A 20,211-nucleotide genomic window follows, 5' to 3' on the forward strand; every position below is an offset into this window, starting at 1 on the left:
CCTGAGGTGGCTATGAGGGAAACGCTCACAATGAAGGGGGCAGCAGAACTGCATCAGAAGTGGAGGTTGAAAGAGCCTTCTCAGTGATCAGATCAGATATAAGCTCCTCAGAGAGGCCAACCCTATTCTCTCCTGGGAGCTTCTTTCCACAGTATCTTATATATGTGTAATCCTCCCAAGACTGCTCTGCACTGTATGTATAAGAGCCTATGTGACTGAGCTCCCTGAGGGCAAGGACTGTTTTTTGCCAACGCTGAGGACAGTACCTGGCACATCATAGAAGTCGAAATAATAATGACAGTAACAATTCACAATTATAAAAGGATGTAAGAATATAGGTATGTAACATTGATCATAATATCTATTACATATATATTATATAGAGAGAGGGAGAGAGAGACAGAGTACGTAACATTTGCTGGATCCTTATGTTCTAGCCAGCGTTCTGATTGAATCGTATTAATTCAGCCTTTCTGAAGGTTATGACATCTTGGAAATCTTTAATTATATAGACCCTCACTGGACATGATCTGCATCTCAATTCGGCAAAAGCTGCACACACACACACACACAGCAGAGTCTGAACCAGAGCCAGAGACTGTTGGAAACTAGGAATCCGTTTGTTCAGTGGCAAGTGGGCCCAACCAAACAACTAGCGTTCAGGGCAGGCCACCCGTCTCAGGAAGAGACAGAGACAATGCTGCACCCGTCTCAGGAAGAAACAGAGACAATGCTGGACAGCCAGTGGTACAGTGGAGTGGACCACAAAACAACACACACACACACACACACACACACACACACACACACACTGCTCTTAGTTCCAAGCCAAAGGGACTTGGCTGCTGACATACTGCTTTTTCTCCTTAGAGTCTCAGCCCCAGTTCTCAGGTGGGGCCACTCCTAGACCCAGAAACAGGAATCGGCCTAGACGCACGTGCAGCAAGAGTCTGAAACTCAGAAGCAATATAGCTATAGCCTTTCAAACTTGGAATCAATGTTCTTTTGCCCATTGGGGAGGCCCCCCAAATCTTCCCTGTACCGGCTCAGCCTCTCCAAATACGCGGTTCTAGAATAGTGCGAGTAAAATAATCTGGACAGGGCAGTAAGCCTCTCGAGCAGGCAGTAAATATTTGTGAGTATTTTCTTCATACACTACTAACGTTCAAGAGAAAAGTACTTTTAGAAAAATGTTCAGGCTTAATTGAAAAAGCACACAGTAATCAACTTTTATTCCCAGCTGGCATAAAACTGTCTTACTGGTAGCCAAATTTGGGATGCCTGAAGACAGACAAATGACTAATACTAGGGCTGTGTGTGGCCAGGACCAAATGTATTTTCTGACCACAAGACCATGTCTGGACTCTCCTTTATAATTACCACACGGCCTACTATAATTGTAAAACTTATATTTACTTCCTGCCTTTGACATGTAATTCAGGGTCCAAGGCTGCACCCCAAGCTAGAGTGAAGTTGTCTCTGTTATTTGCTTAAAAGCTATAAAATCATCATTGTGCGAGGATGTGTGTGTGTGTGTTGCCACGTCTGTTAAATACGTTAAGTACACCCTTGCGAAAAATATGCCCACCCTTGCCTTGTCAGATGAAGCGCTTTACTAAGCAGATGTTTATTGAACTATTCCTACATGCCAAGGACATCTAGACTCTAGGAAACACCAGTGAACAAGACAACAAAGTCCCTGCTTTCCGGGAAGAGAGCGAGGGAGGGGAAGGAGGAAGGGGGGGGATAGGAGAGAACAGTGCTTCCGGGTTTGTGCCTTGCAGAGTCACAACCCGGTAACGGGAGAGAGTGCCTGGATGGCCTCTTTTAGCCTGGGACATCGGAGAAGGCCTCTTTGGAGAGATAACACTGAAATTAACATTTTAAAAGGACAGGAAGGAGTAGGAAAAGCAAAGATCTGGAGGAAGGCATTCCAGTCAGGTTAGTGTTAAGGCCCAAAGACGGGAAAGAGTGGCATGTTCCAGAAACAGAAAAGACCACTGTAAGTGGAGCATGGTGGGTGAGAGGGAAGCTGGTCAGGGAGGTTGGCTGTGGGCGCTGCTACAGGAGGCATGCATGGGAGCATTGCGACCCTTGTCAAAGCAGAGAGATTCTAGGTGGAAGACTACTGCAGGGTTCTGGGCAGGAGGCCATAGCTGTTTGGACTGGGATAGGTAGAAATCGAGAGAAGGAGCTAGATTTACTAGATTTTAAACTTAGGGAATATAGTTGAGAACCAGTCAACAGAACTTGCCAATGAGGCTCAGATGTGAGGAACGAAGGAAAATGAGTAATTAAGAATAATTCCAAAAGTCTTGGCTTGAGCAGCTAGCAGGATGAGGGCTGACTGGGGACAACTGAAGGCGGAGCCATATAGCTCTTCATTCCCAGTCATAACTGACTGATCGTGAACCCACATCTTGGGGTTCAACAGATGCCCTCACTACCCCCTAACTTTACATCACAGGGGAATAGTCATAGACTTCTGGAATTCTTTGTGTCCTTGGTTACTACTTCAAGCATTTCCATGGTTTCTCTTTCCTCTTCATGTTCATTTTATGACATCCGAAGAAATCACGTCCAAGTTACTAACTCACACCCTGACACATCCCTTATGGGTGCTCTGGAAACATTAGTTCCCGTCTGCACTTCCTCCGTCTGTACTTCCTCCGTCCGCACATGGCTTGGGTGCCCTGGGCCCAGGCAGGGACGGAAGGGGTGGATTTGAGATTTGCCCACCAGGTCACAAGTTGACAGCCGACGTATACTTCTAACAACAAACCCTGTGTGTGTGTATGTGGAACGCAATGTGACTAATTTTCTTGTTTTTCACTTTATAATAAGAAAAACTTTTGTGATCTCTTTAGCAATGATTAAATTGATTTAATCCACTTATTTCTTCATTATAATATCGCTGTTTCCCACTTTGCCTTTTCTTTTTTTTTAAGATTTTATTTATTTAGTTGACAGAGAGAGAGGCAGCGAGAGAGGGAACACAAGCAGGGGGAGTGGAAGAGGGAGAAGCAGGCTTCCCGCCAAGCAGGGAGCCCGATGCGGGGCTCGATCCCGACCCTGGAATCATGACCTGAGTCAAAGGCAGACGCCTAAGACTGAGCCAGCCAGGCGCCCCCCCCCCCCCCACTTTGCCTTAAAAATACTGTGGGGCTTGAGTTTTCTGGCCTATGCAAGAGGAATAATAATAATAGAGCTCTTCACGGGTGTTTTGTGAGGACTAAATGCAATAACGTACATAAAGTGCTCAGTATGGTGCCTGCTGTGTAGCTGGCAGTTAACTTGAGGTGTTATTATTAATAATATAATAATCTGGGGGAGGAAAGGATGGCTCCCAGAGCCTACCCACTGGTTTTAGCCTCAAATTAAGCAGGCCAAGAAAATAGAGCCATATGCTGATTTACTCAACCCCTGCCTAACTTTGAACAAAATCTATAATGTCTTTAGATTTCAGATTTCTCAGGTGTTTGGGAGAATTGGGTTAGATAACTTCAGTTTCAAAACTTATGTGTTTCTGGTGGATGATCTATATTTTTCTCTAGTGTATCAAAAAGTCTTATCCTTGGGTCTACTAAATGAGGGTGACTGACAGTCACTGCCAGATGTGACCTTCTGTGAGCACATCGGAGATCCCAACACTAATATCACTTTCTATAAATATAGATTTCGGGTGAGGAAATGTTCTCGCTCAAGAGAGGTTTAGCTATTGAGGATCTTTCTCTTTTTAGACTCCCGGTCCTTGGACTATTACTCACTGTTGGCATTCTTCCTCTGTCTCACTTTTGTCACCTTCTTTCTTGATCACGGATGTTGACAGCCACCTACAGTTTCTGAGTTCCCCCCTCAGCCTTCCTTAGTGGTCGCCATTGCATTTGAGTTGTGCTTTGCTGCTTCCTCTACCTTTTCAAATTTTAAAAATAGAAAATAAAAAACAAACCCACAGCCTTTCACATTGGCTGAACTCTGTTACTCATCTAACAGATTTTCTGGTGAATTCCACAGTATCATATATACAGTCAGAAATCTGCCCTCAGGAAAAAAAAATCTGCCATCAGTTCAGAAGGTCTGTAAGAAATGGACAAAGAGAGACCTTAATTTTGACCATCAGACACACAGTCAGAAGTTGGCACTAGCCGCCCATAGGAGGGGGCTTTGGAAAGTGAATTGAAGAGACAGAACGCTCTTAGCTCTGCTCTTTGACTGGGCTCCTTGTCCACCTTTCCTGAGCCATTGTGAGCAACCACTGGGTTGATGAAGGACTCCTCTAGGAGTCTAACTCTCGCTCTGTGAAGACCAAAGACAGGTTCTGGGGAGCACAGCCCTTCATAGGTCCCATCCCACATCACGTCAAACATACTAAAATATGGCAACCTCCACGTTAAATATACTTTTATTGCTGACAGAATTTTTTGAAAATATCTTTATAGTTTTGCTTTGGAAATAGGTTGGTTACAAGTAACTTATAATTGACTCTCAATTTATCTGCAGTTATCTTAGCATACCTGAGAATTATTAAGCTCAAACCTAAATCCAGCCTACATATTGCTTCCAAATGAGATATTTTTATTACCAAGTCAGCAATTTTTTTAAGAGATTTTATTTATTTGAGACAGAGCACAAGTTGGCCGGGGAGGGCAGGGGTGGCACAGTGGGCAGAGGGAGAGAGAGACACAGACTCCCCAATAAGCAGACAGCCAGGAACCTGGGATCATGACCTGAGCCCAAGGCAGACCCTTAACCCGACTGAGCCACCCAGGCGCCCCCCAAGTCAGCAATTAATGAAGTTAACCTAACATTACATTTTGTCGACCTTTATTGCTTATTAATCCAGTTTTGTAGTTATCCTGTTCCGAAGCCAACAAACGGATTTTCAAGGTCTCAGACATTTTTACAGGTCCTTGAAAAGCTAGAAGGCACCATACCTGAGTGGCCAATGGTTAAAAATGGCCTGCCTAGAAAGTTCTATGCTCTGAGGTCTCCACTCCTGCCTTCTTCGAGGAATGAGAGCTGCTTTGAGGGACATTTCTCTAGGAAAACACAAGAAGTTGACATACAAGTAGCAGTAGTCTGTAAAACAAGGTAAAACCCCTACAGAAACAGAGTAACCAGGGGCAGAATGCCTGGGTGCCAGCCACTAGTTCACGGGCTGACCTTGAACAAGCTGACCTTGACGACCCTTGTCCTGCCCCCAGTGGTACTTTTCTGGACAGGCACTCCATCCGGCCAAGGTGGGAGGCCAGGGCCATCAGTTCTAGGAACAGAACAACATGCAGGACCATCTGAAGACAAGGGTTTCCCTCCCACATTAAAAACAAAGCAATTTTTAACGTTGATGCTATTTTGCCAGAATGAAAGAAGGAAGGGGAGAGAAAAGGCAGTAAGGACAGGAAAGGTGTGGGAGGGGTAGAAAGAGGAAGGAAGATACTGTCAACACTTGCACTTAAAAAGCTATTGATCTTTGATGTCTGTGTAAAATGATGTCTCCCTTCTCCAGAAAGAAAGGCTTTCACATGAGATACTGAGTCTCATTATCCCATTCAGAAGCCATCCATCATCTGTTTGCCCTCAGTGAGAAGCAAGCGTGATGAAATGACTCTCTAAAGGCAGCCTTACCATGCAGGGCTCAGCAGTTCTCAAAGTGTGGACCAGGGACCCCTAGGGCTCTCTGAGGGCCTTTCTGGGTACCCACGAGGTCCAAACTTATCTTCATAATGATACTAAGATGTCACTTGTCTATTTCACTCTCTCTCTTTCCATAAGTGTATTTTTCCAGAGGCTACATGACATGATATCACAACAGACTGGATGCATGTACAGATACCAAAATCCCACTGTCTTATTATTTATTTAAAGATTTTATTTATTTATGTATTTAGAGAGAGAGAGAGAATGGGGGGAGGGAAAGAGGGAGAGGGAGAGAGAGAATCTCAAGCAGACTCCCGGCTGAGTGCAGAGCCCAACTCAGGGCTCAATCTCATGACCCTGAGATCACGACCCGAGCCAAAATCAGGAGTCAGATGCTCAACCCACTGAACCACCCAGGCACCCCTCAAAACCCAACTATCTTCTATTAAGCCAAACAATAAAGATGTTTTCAAAAATGTAAAAACAATGCCACTCTTAACGCTAACTCTTTTGTTGTTCTGGAAAATATAATTATTTCAGTTTTAAAAGTATCATTTATGTTAACATGTAATGGAGGGGTTTTTTTAAGTTTTATTAATTTAAATAATCTCTACACCCAATGTGGGGCTTGAACTCATAACCCTGAGATCAAGAGTCACATACTCTACTGACTGAGCCAGCCAGATGCCCCAGGAATTGTTGTTGTTGTTGTTTTTAATGAATTGATAGTTGCATATTTTTAAAATCGTTAGTCTTAATGTCTGCTATGGTAACTATTGATAAACTATAACCCCAAATAAGTTTTTTGGGGTTCTCAATAATATCGAAAAGTATAAAAGTGTTCTAAGACCAAAAAGTTTGAGAACCCTTGAGCTAGCTAAGAGTAGTTACCATTTACTGAATGTTTCCTTGTGCCAGGGGCTTTGCAAAGCATGCTACATTTTTCATCTCTTTTAATCTTTGCAACAAAGCTATAAAGTAGAGGCTTTTAAAAAAGCTCTTGCTAGCCCAAGGTCTCACAGCTGGAAGTGAAAGAGATAAACCAGGCCCTTCTGACTCCGAAGCCACACTCCTGATTACTGAACGGTACTCCCTCACAAATTAATTTCTGAAAAAGTTACCTCACTGCTCCGAGTCTGTTTCCTTGTCAAAAATGGGCAGAATCCTGCCTACCCTGCAGGATTCTCTTAAGAGCAGAAGAGTTACTGTGCACCCAAGTACCTAGCAAGGTTGCCCACCACCCAGCAGACCCTGAGAAACCATCAACCTCCTTCCTTCCGTTAATTCCTGTCCTTGGCACAGTGTTGGACCAACGAGGCTCAGCAACTTCCCTTTTTCCCTGTAGATGGTCTTCCAGCCGACAGAGAGGCTGATGGAACAGAAGGAGTTGATGAGGATATGATTGTGACCCAAAGTCAGACCAACTTCATCTGCCCTATCACGCAGGTACTGTCTCCTTCCTCCTTCCCAGAAAGACAAAGCCGTTTGCTTCATAGAGGCAGAAGACTCGGGTTTGCTTTCTAACTTGATTTCGCATCCAAGGTAGGAAGGGAGGAAAGGAAAGTGATGAGATGCTGGAGGATACAGGGGAGGTTCCCGGGCTGGCAAGACTTTTCAGTCAACCGTGCCCAGAGGGATCGAGGAGGAAATTCTTGGCCCACGGGCCAGCTGACATCGGTGCCACGGTCTCCCTGCATTTTCCTCTGTGGCCATCTGCCCCAACAATGATCTAAAGCCACGAGACTGCGAGGTTGGACGCGGGAAGCCCCCAGATGAGGGAAAAAAATTTCCAAGTAATTGGTGACTTGGAGAAGTTACTGGAAGTAGATCATTATCATTCCTGAAAGCTGAATGTCTCCTTGATTGCAGGTGGAAATGAAGAAGCCGGTGAAAAATAAAGCGTGTGGCCACACCTATGAGGAGGAAGCCATTGTGCGCATGATCGAGTCCAAGCACAGGCGGAAGAAAAAGGCCTGGTGAGTCGGCAGCAGGAGGGAAGTGAGCCTTCCCAGTGGTGGTCAGTCAGAGGTGGTGTGCTCACGCTAGAGGAAAAGACGCTTCCATGGCCCCCCTCAAGCCCACCCACCTCCTCATAGTGTAAGCACGGAAGCCAGCTTTCTGGAAAAACAATACACGACGGGAAAATGAGTAGTCTGTTCAGGAAGAAGCTGAAGCAACTTCAGCCACACCTTCGAAACAGGAGAAAAAGGAATTGGGTGGAAGTTTCATCGTTAAATAATAGGAATGTTCTAGAGCCTGAGAAAAGATGGAGGGGACCTATAATACTAAGAGATTGTCTTTTCGCCTTCTGTATATACTTACCCAAGAAGGAATGGCAAATTTTTTTGCCTCCTGCGATATAGGTAACTTGTTTAAAGTGTTCTGAGATGAGATTTGTATCCAGAGGTCTTGATCAAGATTGAAGTGTCAGGGAAAACCTTGCATATCTTTAATTATTTAAATAACTTCCCAAAAGGTTCAAGTAAATTTGTGGATCACTTCAATGAGAAATTTTGTTTTTTAATTGGAATGTTTGGAGAATCTTCTTTTTTTTTTTTTTTAAGATCTTATTTATTTATTTAACAGAGACAGAGACAGCCAGCGAGAGAGGGAGCACAAGCAGGGGGAGTGGGAGAGGAAGAAGCAGGCTCACAGCGGAGGAGCCTGATGTGGGGCTCGATCCCGTAACGCTGGGATCACGCCCTGATCCGAAGGCAGACGCCCAACCGCTGTGCCACCCAGGCGCCCCTGAGAATCTTCTTTTTTAACCTGTATTTTATATGTATTTCCACCCCGTTCGCACCCCCCGCCATGCATTCCTACCTGCCTGGTGCACAACCTTGGAGGACCGTGGCTCTGTTCCTGTGATAACATGGACTCCTGGGTTGGCTAGACGCACTATAATTCAGTTTGGCATTTCTTGTGCTCTTATCTCAGATTTGTCGTAGGAATGGAATTGCAGGTGTGACCAGTCCTCAGTGGACTTCTGATAACAGTCACTTTGATGTGTGGCTCGCTTCTCCATCACCCAGAAATTTGCTGGTCCAGACCCAGAGTTGGAATTCCCCACCACTCCTCCTGTGGGCGTGGACTTACAGATAGGGTATTTGAGATTCTAGATATCTTGATGGTCGTTCAGTCAAGTCATTTACCCCATTTGTCCCAGAAGAATGCCTTCATGGCTGCAAAATTAAGAGTGTTCGAGTACATTTGTATAAAGTTTTGAGTCCCAGCTTAGAGTTGAGATGTTGTATTTTCCTAGTGAACCTTCCATTTTCCCTGGGAATACAATTTCCTTTGTTTCTGGACTTCTAAGCCTTCCCTTTCTACTGACTTTTTTTCTGTGTTCGTTCTCTGAAAAACCACCTTTTAATTTGTGAATGGTACCCACCACCACCACCACCCTCATTCTTGCTGCCATGATTCTAGAGGCATGAGACAACATTGCAGGGTTTTGGGAGAATAAGGTGAGTCAAGCTGGAGGTTGAGAAGTTACTCCAATACAATTCAAGAGATGGATTAACAAGGCATGAGGCGACAAAGTCAGTGAGAATGCGTCTGCAGGAGGTTAAGTTACAGATGACGGGAGCCTGACTGAGGCAAGAGTCTGAGGCAGAAGGGAATGAGAATGGGGGCCCTTGTGGAGGCCCAGCTGGCAGGATTTGGCAACTGAGAGTTGAAGGATATTTCTAAACTGGGTGTCCAGAAAGGGTCATTAACCAACAGAGAGGGCAGGAGCGATAAACACATTTGGGAAAGATTATGAGAGGCACAGCTGGGGTCATGCTAAGCTTGCGGTCCTAGCAACACAGCCATTTGGAAGTGTCCAGGGGGCACAGAAAATGTGAGGTGTTGGACCCGGGAGAGAGCTCTGAGCTCAAGATGTCATTGAGAGGTTATTAGCACAGGAGTCAAACCCACTCACCTGCCCCACAAGGGCAGCTCTGGGCGGCATGTGACAGCTGGCTAAGAGCCCCCAAGGACAGGACTGTGGCCTGGCTCCGGGCAGCACGAGGCCGGCGGCCAGCCCCGCTCTACTCACTACCCCACCCTCAGCACCCGCCTCAGAAAGGCATTGAATCATTCAAGAAAAGGCAGTCGGAGGAAGAAGACCCCAGTGAAGGCGTCTGAGGCGTAGCCCGACGAGACAGGAAGACAGGGGAGCTGCTCTCACAGGGGCAGCGGGGGCGGTGGGCACGGTCCTGGAGACAGGCTGCGTTTGGCAGCGATTGCACTTCAGGGCTCTTCATCATCTACTCCAGAGCTTCCTGACTGAGCACGAACTAGTGTCATTTCCCATGATGCATGCGAGCCTGAGGAGCAGTTCTGGGTCCCCTTTGTTTAAAAACGTCTGTGACACATCCAGTTTGAGAAATCTCAGTCCTTCCTCATAGATGGTTCTGGTTATGTTTTGTCAGCCTGGAGATCCAGGTACCTTGTATGACTGGGCGCTGACTGAGTCATCCTGGCCATGCGTCGGCCTCTGCGAAGATCTCTCTCCCCTGGCTGGAGTCAGGGTAAAATTGTGGAGACTTCGGCCCTCACTAAATACGGTGGTGAAAACGGTTTCCTGAATACTCGGGCTGTGCGTTGTCGCCCTAACAGAGCTGCCTCATGATTGTCGCAGCAGTGAGGTATTTCCAGCGTTCCACGGTCGTGTCGTTCCTTTTTTGCTGAGGAACAGGAACCGTGTTTAACGAAGAGTCCTGTTGAACAGCACGTGGAGTAAAACGAAGTGGAAGAGCGGAGCGCCAGCGCTCACAGTCCCTAGTTCACTCTCGGCCAACAGGCCGGTCAGCCTCTCGGAGCCTCCATTGCTTCATCTGCGGAGCAGAAATAACAGCAGCATCTCACGGCATCTTCAGATTAAAGAAACGGTGGGGAAGTTCCAATCTAGGCCTGGACCGGCATATTTCTTGGCATCGGAGAAGCAAACCACTTAAGAGAAAGCTCCTTTGGAACTCCGGAACGCTAAACAAATCGCAGGAGGGTCAGAAAGGTCGAGACTGTCAGTGTTGGTATTACTTACCTCACCGCTTAGTGACACGTTATTTTAGACTCAGAGGAGGGAGGACAGAGTTACTCGGTGTGCTTAGGTATGATGGGAATCCACCCCGCTCAGACTTCCAGAGGTATCCGTAGACCTCCTCCTAGAACTGGACTGGACCTTGGAATTCTTGGGACCCAGATACAGGAGCTCACAGGGCTCGGAATCTTATACTTTAGAGCTGAGACTGAGGCCCAGGCTCCCTGCAGCCTTCTGGCACCCCTGAGACGCGGGCTCCCCTTGTTCAGTAGACACTTTCATGCTTGCTCGCTGCTCTGGTGGAATGTTCTGCCCTGTCAGTGACCCGAGCTGAGGACCCAGCCTGTCCTTCGAGGCCTGTAGGTCTGACTCCTGCACAGCAATGACGTGAGAGCTTAGGATCGGGGTTGCCACACCTAACTTGCTCACCAGGACATCCTGGGGATTAATGCACTGGTGCTTGTATACAGTGTTATTTCTCCAGAAGAGGAGTGCCCTGATTCAGCAGCGTGTCATTACGGCCTTGTCTTATCCCTTGCAGCTTAAAAACTTGTGTTTGTTTATTTGAGATAGGGTGAGAAACAAGATTCTCCCTCGGCTCCCGAATCAGCCTCTCCTCCAGGAAGTCTTCCCTGAACCGTCACTCATGCTGGGCAGAGTGCGCCTGGTCCATGCATCGTAGCAGCCCAGGCATCGTAGCTTGCCCATGGCCCGCCAGCGTCCCCGGGGGGGCTGCCTCCTGTCCACGGGCTTCTTAGGAGCAGAAGCTGCGGCCTAGAGCAGAAACTGCACATCGTAGCACCCAAACCAATTCCTCAACCCTTGTCACACACTGTCCTCCTTACTTCTCCCAATGACCCTACATTCTGTCATGCTCGTGGCAGAAGAAATACCAGGGCACAGGAATTAAAGCCACTTGCTCAGAGGGTCGCAGCCAAGAGGCTTGTCTCCTTCAGTCTTGAGCCTGCATTTGTGTCAAGAGGCCGTCAGCTCCCCCCAGGAGGGCTTTTTGGTGAATGTCTCTGTCCCCCAGAGTTGATCCCTTAAGTGTGGTCAGACTTGTTTGACGCAGGTCACCCTGGGCTCCATCCCATTGTCCCTTTGTGAGGAAGGAGCCTGCAGGCTTGCCAGTGAGTGTGTGGCTGATCCCATCAGATGTCCTCAGAGTCCTCTCACGCACCGACGGGGCCGCTGATGTCACCAGGAAGTCCTCCCCACCTCGGTCCCCACTTCCCCCTCAACGCTTATTCACCGTCTGGCTGCCAGGGTTAAAGACTTGGTTCTCAGGAGTGGGGAGGATTCCAGGCCGCCGTCACAGTGCATGTTCACCAAGTCAGATACGAAGTGTGAGTGGCCGCAGCACGTCATCCCGGGGACCTACTTGGAGTTGCATTTCTGCATCGCAGAAGTTGCAGTGATGAAAAATGTCCTTTCTAAAGTCGTGAAAGTGTCCGTATCCTTCTCATAATCTCAGCTATTCACTTTCCTAGTAAAAGAAAATTCGCTTTGAGAAACCAGCGTAGGACGTGTCGCAAGCGCCCCCAGGCCTTGCCCCAACACAGAGCCGGATGGTCAGAAGGCTGCGTGGCTGGACAGACCACCTGATCCTCTTTCCTGTGAGGGCCTTTTTACAACCACATTTCAATACACATCCCTGCCCATATGGGGCACATTGCACGATTTTAAAAATAAATATTGTTAGCAAGCGTATTATCCATTACATTGATGAATGCCCTTCTTATATAAAGATGCCTTGGTCCAGAGAGCACAGCCAAGAAGACGGTTCTCCTTCATGTTGAACAGTTGAGCTTCCTACCACTGGACAAGTCAGAGTTCCCATGATCAGCTTTCTTCCCCTTCTGCCTTTTTGTCTTGTATTTGTTATTTTTGATCTTATCTTGTAGCTGTTATTTTTTGTCTTAATATACCTGTGCTTTTCGGAGAGTTGCCTCAGATCACTGGGCCGGAGCTCTGTGTGGGCAGGAATCTAAATTTGTATTTCACAGTTGGGTGCTTCGAACCAGCACGGGGCTGGTGAAGTGCGTGCACGAATGCATGCACGTATGCACTGGATATATGCAAGATACCAAGAGATCAGCCATCTTAAAATGTATCGGAAGAATGATAATCAGGGATGCTAGTCATAGGGGATAATAAAGGGGACGACACCACATTGCCTGTAGCCCTGGGAAATAGGAGTCCTACCCCCACTTCAAATCTGAGGCCATAGAGGCTCAAGAAGGGAACATTTGTTGCCTGTGGTCTCTTAAGGAGCAAGTAGGTGTTGGCCATATCCAGAACCAGGTCACCTTAACTCCAGACACTGGGCACTCTACCCTACCAAAGTCTGCTTCACGCTGAGAAGAAATCAGGTGACTTCCTCCGGCCCGCTGCCTCCAGAGGAGACCACATCTAAACAGAGCCGTGAAGTGGGCCCTGCTTGACCCCTGCCTGTGCTCCCAGAACTGGGCAGGGACTGGCGCAGGTAGACACACTCAGTGAGTAAATGAGTCAGTGCACATCAGACCCGATTTCTAGAACATTCTCCTTTTGGCAAAAATGTCTTCATTTAAATGCTTGTACGTGAGAGGAGTTTATGCTGAAAGCATCAAAGTTAAGTGATTTTCTTCTCCTTTCCAGTTGCCCCAAAATTGGCTGTAGCCACACAGATGTGAGAATGTCTGATCTCATCCCAGATGAAGCACTCAGAAGGGCCATTGAGAGCCACAACAAGAAGAAAAACCGTCAATCCGAGTAGGAAAAACACACCTCCCTGCAGGGATGTCCGCAGCCTACCTCCTACCCCAGCCATCTGGAGAGAGCAGTGCTTGTCAAAGCACTTCGACGGGCTGCATAGCATACTTTGTTGGGGTAAAACTTGAAGGTTTTAAGTGTAATTGGAAGCATTTTTCTATGTCACAACAAAAATCCAAGCATATTATATTGATTATTTTTGAGTGTTCTGTAATTTTAAATAAAACTTTGATTATCCGCAGTGTGTCCTGTCTGTGCATCTCCCAAGGTATAAATTCTTCCAACGGTGCAGGCGGGGTGGTGCCAGGCCTTTCTGTTTCTAATAGTTCGGGCTATCTTTTATTATGGTTTTAACCGAACAATGTCTTTCAAAGGCTATTTGACAGGGAAACATGGAGAAAGACCCCAGGGGCACGCATTTTCTATCAGCATGCTAAATGACAGCATGAGGTTATAAAGCAGAGCCAGTTTACCGACCTGTATTTACTTTGTAGAGCGACAGTTCCCAGTATGTAAATGCTTCTGTTTGTCATTCTGACTGAGCCAGCACAGAATGCTCCAGTGAACAGGCTTATCGGCGCAAAGATAGTTGGTGCCCCTAATGGAAACTTCGCTACGGCCGTCCGAGAGCCTAAAGTATCATCAGAAGCGACCACATCCTGTCTCTGCCTTGCTCGGGGGCTGTCTGCAAGGGGCTTCATGCTCCCGGGCCTTGGGGTCTTCAACCATGAAATAAAGGTGTTGAGCGAGATGTTCTCTAATGTCCCTTCAGCCCCAAAAGTCTGTGGACTTAGGACGAGCCCAGTCTTTACGTTGAATATCTTCGATTATATTCTGTGTGGAGTGCTAATCTATTAAACGATCTCCTTTTTTATCAACTAGAATATTTCATTAAAGCAGACGAAGCATGCCCTGACTACGCTAGGAAACCAAGAAGAGCTACCAGTGGCCAACGTTTATCCAGCACTTACCGTGTGCCCGGTGCTAGTCCCCGTGCTTTACATACATTTGTCACTCCTGTCATCCTCACTGCCTGCTGAGAAAGGTACAATTATTATTCCCACCTTACAGATAAGTAAAATGAGGCACAGAGAGGTGAAGTAACCCGTGCAAAGTCGCAGAGCTCATAAATGGCGGAGCTGGGACAGGACCTCAGGTATCCTGGTCCCAGAGTCTGAATTCTTAATCCTATACTCTCCTCCTCCCTATTGATTTATTTAGATCTAGAAATATACTCAAAAGTCCACATGTAAAAAATGAAGCTTCTGTAAATAAACAAAAGTTCATTCAAATGCAGGAAACAGCTGCAGTTGACGTCTACGGGGGAGTGAAGGCCATGAAATAATATATATTTGAGTTTAAAAGCATAGTTTAGGGGCGCCTGGGCGGCTCAGGCGGTTAAGCCTCCAACCCAATCTCGGCTCAGGTCATGATCTCAGGTCATGATCCCTCAGGGTCGTGGGATGGAGCCCTGTGTCAGGCTCCCTGCTAAGGAGGGAGTCTGCTTCTCCCTCTCCCTCTGTCCCTTCCCACTGCACGCTCTCTCTCTCTCTCTCAAATAAATAAATCTTTAAAAAAAAAAAAAAGCATAGTCTAAAATGGCAGACTTAATTTTGAAAACATTTCGTGGAATACAGAAAGGAGGGTGACATTCAGTTGTCTACAAGCAAAGTCAATTTGAATTTCTTAAGATACTTCATCTGAATCAGACTTCCTGAGGAAATGATTATGTTTAAGCCAGAACAAACATACTTTTCATGGAATGTGGTTCTTTTGTGAAATACTTTGTTTCCTAAACAGATAACGACAAGCATGAAATGCTTACCCAAGATTTAATTTGTGTTTTCCCCCACTCTTTCTAAAGAGAATTCCGGAATATTGGTGTGGGCACCGATATCAGTTAGAAAAATGCAAAACGACACCATTCCACGTGGAAAAGGTACAGTCTTTGTATCCTGTGAAGTTTTTTTCCTTCTTTCAGTCTTCAGAAGCTATGTTTCATGAATTTGTCTAGCCAATTAACGACTTTGAAGTTTTATATAGAATTTATTTTCATTGAAAACTTGCCATTTGGTTGTCATTATCAATCTGGCATATTTGTTAAATTTCTGTTAACAGGAGTTTTCCCAGAAAGTGAAACCTTTTCTTCAAATGAAGTTGTGTTGTTTGTTGAAAGGGGGGCAGTTCTAGTCAAAGAGGGGTTTCCATCCCCTTGTGCCCAGGGCAGCCCCGGAGTCCTGAGATTACACAAGGCCCCAGGAGTGACATTTGAAAACCCTACTGGACACTGTAGCTGAATCTTTTTTTTTTTTTTTCCAGATATGACTGATTTAAGACTTGGACAATTGTACCCACATGGCATTTTTTAAAAATGCTAGTCCCTTTCAAGAACTTTCAATTAAGTTTAAAACACTCCCACAAACTCCAAAAGATAAGATCATTTCTCCGCCGCCTTATAGAGACCTTCAGACATGGAGCGTCGGACTCCAAGCAGCCCCTGCAGTGAGTGCTCCTTTCCCCCGAACAGTCCCGGACTGAAGTTCATTTGGGGACAGAAATAAATCACAGGACGAGCCGGCTCCAAGGCCAGTGTGAACTGATCTCGGGCTACACGGTAGGCTCGGGCCTAAGTGCCTCGAATGTATCACCTAAGTTAATCCTCCCTACAGCCCTGGGAGGCGGTTGCTACCCACCCCATTTTACAGATGGGAAAACCAAGGCTCAGAGGCATGGAGTCGTTTGTCTGAGGTCACTCGCGTGTGCGGGGTAGAGCCCGTATTGGAACAGAATGGTGAGTGCAGAGGCAGCCCTCTGACCCACTAGGCTCTTGGCCCTGGGGCCGCAGAGGGCACAGAAACCATCAGAACTGCACTTCTAGCCCCTCTTCCTCATTTCCGTCACTGAGACCACCGTTTCCCCGGCTTGCAGACTCCCGTCCTCCCTTCCCTAGTTCCCTCTGCTAACAGCCCACCCAGTCCAGACCCTCCCTCCTTGCTTCACACTTGGACTGTGTGACCTCTCATCTTCCCCCTTGCCCTATTAACCTACTAGAAAGCCCATGGGGTCATCTCACATCCTACTCAAAAACTTCCTGTTGTAAGGAATGGAGTTCAGGCCTGGCGCTCCAGATTCGGCCACAGACCAGCTCCCCTCCTGTCAACGGGCTAGCCCCCGGGCTCTCCAGCGCTCCCGTGCTCCCCCTCTCTTGATGGCAGGGTTTCCTCTGGGAGGGGCTCACCCTAGTTCTCCCGGCTGGCTCTACAGGCCGCCCTGGGTGCGAGTCAGTCCATCCTGCCGGGCCTTAGAGTTTTTGGGTGAACTAAAACATTTGGACTTCTCCCCAAGTTTTCCTCAAACTCTAAGATTCTGTGCCTTGTGTTCAATGAATCGGTCCTAAGGGAAGTGTCAGCCCAAACAGGCAAACAGGCTGACAGGGAAACCAGTACATATTTAAACCAAATGTGTACATCGCCTCGTCGACTATGCATCCAACAAATACTCTTTAAGGGCCACTTTATGCCACGGTTTGTGTCAGTCTCTTTGGATACAAAAATCTCCCCTCCGGAGGGCGTACTGTCTAGTTGGGGCAGACAGATACTTGAAAAACAAATTCCGCGAAAGGTTATGTGAGTGCCACACGTAAGGGACAGTGGCACAAAGAAAAGAAATACAGGAAAATTCCTGAGGAACCCAACACTGTGTTTTAGGAAATCAGGTAACAAGATTCAAAGCAAGAAGTCTGCGGAAACTGATTCGGAGAATAGGGAGGGAATCACGAGGGCTTTATTGGAAACCCGTGACGTTCGGGAGATGTGCCTACAAGATTGTGTCGGACTCAGGGGAAGGGATTCACCTCTAACGAGCAGGCGGTGCAAACAGCAGAACGGGAACCCTCATTCCAGGCTTAGGGATCCGCTAACGGGTGCAGCCAGTTGGACAATTTTGGCTTTTGGCAAAGGGGTTAAACAGAAAGTCACGGCGCAACCCAGCATATCTACTCCTAGGTATCTACCCAAGAGAAGTCAAACATGTTTCCAGAAAGACTCGTGTATGAATGTTCATAAGTGGCATGACTTTTCGTAGCAAAAATGTGGAAGCCACCCAGACGTCCGGCTGGGGAACGGAAGAACAAAGCTGGGACTCACGCAGTGGGCTATTACCTGGGGATCAGAAGGAATGAGGTACTCATGAACTCATGCCATGACGAGGCTGAGCATTATGCCGGGAGAAAGAAGCCAGTCACAAAGAGCATAGAGTGTCTGAATTAATTTCGTTATATGAGATTTCCAGAAGAGACAAATCCGTAGGGACAGAATGTAGATTAGTGGTGGGCTGGGGCCAGGTGGGGTGGAAACGGGGAGTTACTTGCACAAGGGAATCGCTTTGGGGAGAAGGACGTGTCCTAAAACCAGATTGCACAAGTCTGGATTTACTAAAAGTCCTTGAATTCGACACTTCCAACCGGCGAATCTTATGGTGCATAAATGATACAAACGAGCTGATTGGGGATTGCTTTACAGGACAGGGAGGAGAGAGCCTTTCTTCATGGTTGTGGTCACGGTCATGGTCATGGTCCGGAAAGAGCGAGCAGCCGAAAGAGCTATTGGTGCCCTAAATTCAACCGGTCATCAAACCTCTATCAATACTCTCAGAAGTGCTTTTGAAGCTTAATCTTAAAGATTAGAGTGAAATAAGAACTCTATTCAAGCCTCAATCCCTAATCAGAGGGTTAAAAGTAGCAGTTACTAACCAAGTGTTAAGGGGCGCCTGGCTGGCTCGGTCCGTAGAGCACACACCCGTCGCTATCACGGTGGTGAGTTCAAACCCCACACTGGGTGCGGAGCCTACTTGAAACAATTTTAAAAATAAAGAACTGTTCAGGGTTGATGAGAAGATAAGATTAAATAGTGACTGATAGCTCTAACGAACTTAATTTTACCTATTTCTATTTCTTTATGGCCCGCTTGTACGTGCATTTGCTATGCAGTGATCACCAATAGTTCTAATTAACTACTTGTGGTTGTTGTTGTTAAGTATGATGGGGTGAAAATTCTGGCCATTTCTTGTCTCTGTTCATCCTGCTATTGGGAAGGAAGAAATTCAGTCCCTAAAGATGACCTCGTAATGATTCAGCGGACGGCAGAACGACCCAATAGAACAGTAGAACAATATCGTAAACATTCATGACCACAGAAAGGAGCGTTTAGTGGGGACTTTTTTTTTTTTAAGATTTTATTTATTTATTCGACAGAGATAGAGACAGCCAGTGAGAGAGGGAACACAAGCAGTGGGAGTGGGAGAGGAAGAAGCAGGCTCCTAGCGGAGGAGCCTGATGTGGGGCTTGATCTCATAACGCCGGGATCACGCCCTGAGCCGAAGGCAGACGCTTAACTACTGTGCCACCCAGGCGCCCCTAGTGGGGACTTTTTTTAATGGACAAATTCAGAATCGGTCTTAAAACAAAAACAAAAAGAAAAAGCAAGATACGGTTATGAAAGGAAGCAACGCAAAGACCACCCTTCGTCATAAACAGAATACAAACCAGAAGTGGAGTGTCGTTAAGAAGGGAGTCTGACTGCTGCCGGAATGTACGGGAAAGGCTGGCGTTCACAGTCCGGGGTCCTGGGGCCATCAGGCTCCGAGTGGGGGCCTCGAGCTGAGCTTCTAGGCTACTTATGGTCACCACGGCTCCCAAAGAATGCGGAGACTCTGATTCGCCCAGAGAACAGCAGCAACAAGGCTAAGGGTGATGAAACATGGATGCTATGCTGAAAGGAATTGGAATGTTCTCGCCACAGAAAAAAAACGGAGCCTTCTGTTTTGTACAAAACATGGGAACTCTGTGAGAAGACGCTGCAAGGCCGTTGGCCGTCAGAGCCACAGGGGGGCCAAGTGGAGGATCTTCGATACTCAGAAGAAAAATTACTGTTAGCGTCTTAGCGCAAAGCTCTTATCCGGGAAACCATGGGCCCGCAGGGGACTATGGATAAAATTCAGAAGGTTTATGACTTCGTATGGGGGAAAAAATCGCATCGTTGCTTTTACTAATCTCTAATTGGAACTTAGCATTTCCTACAGTTATAAATGTGGGCAACAAACTACAGCCAGATTAGCAGTCCTGCGACTTTGTCAGCTGTAAAAATGATAAATATTTTCATGTTGCATTCCTGTTGCTGTAAAGGTAAATTTACACTCGCCTCTGAAAGTACAGGCTTCCTTCCCTTCTGGCAACGATGGACTGACAGGAATGGGATTTGCCCTCTCACCTTTAACGAGTAAAAATCTGGACAACATGTATGAAACGGTGGTTCTCAGACATTAGACACCAGGAGATTGGACATGGCCCTTGCTTAGCACCTGGAGAGTTCTCAGGTGTCCTTAGAGGGTGGGGGCCGAGCAGGAACCTGGTGGTCAGTCTGAATCAAGAAGACAGAGCTGAAGATTCAGGGAGGCAGAATTTGCAGAGCAGAGGACTGGGAAGGAGACAGCTGCCCAGAGAGGGAGCTCTGGAGATGTGCAGAGGGTCCCTCCGGAGTCTTCAGTTAGTCATCACCCTCCAGCCAGTGAGGAAACTACCTGAGGCCAGGAAAGAACCTCCCAGATCAGAGGGAACAAAAATGTGAACTCACAGAGGCCCTAGAATGTTCCTTCTCCCACCAGCCAGAGTGGGGCAAAGTTAGCCCTGGACTAAAGGATGCTCTCATTCTGTGTAACCATACTTAAAAGCAAGTTTCAAAAGCAAGTGTAGGTCAATTTCTATGGGAAGGGGCAGCCATGGAATATTCTCAGCTTTG

The 20,211-nt window shown here is 46.9% G+C and overlaps 1 protein-coding gene across 4 annotated transcripts in view; it reads left to right on the forward strand.

Annotated features, from left to right (window-relative positions):
* Positions 1-13,656, forward strand: part of NSMCE2 (NSE2 (MMS21) homolog, SMC5-SMC6 complex SUMO ligase) — a 208,044-nt gene extending 194,388 nt beyond the window's left edge. For all 4 annotated transcript variants that reach the window (XM_026495423.4, XM_057307870.1, XM_026495424.4 and 1 more), the window contains 3 exons: positions 6,983-7,083; positions 7,507-7,613; positions 13,304-13,656. In XM_026495423.4, coding sequence (XP_026351208.1) covers positions 6,983-7,083; positions 7,507-7,613; positions 13,304-13,421 — 326 coding nt within the window. In that variant the 3' untranslated portion in view covers positions 13,422-13,656. The remainder of the gene's footprint in view (positions 1-6,982; positions 7,084-7,506; positions 7,614-13,303) is intronic.
* Positions 13,657-20,211: the final 6,555 nt, after the last annotated feature.

The sequence above is a fragment of the Ursus arctos genome, unplaced genomic scaffold (assembly GCF_023065955.2).
Source record: "Ursus arctos isolate Adak ecotype North America unplaced genomic scaffold, UrsArc2.0 scaffold_6, whole genome shotgun sequence".
Classification (NCBI taxonomy): domain Eukaryota; kingdom Metazoa; phylum Chordata; class Mammalia; order Carnivora; family Ursidae; genus Ursus; species Ursus arctos.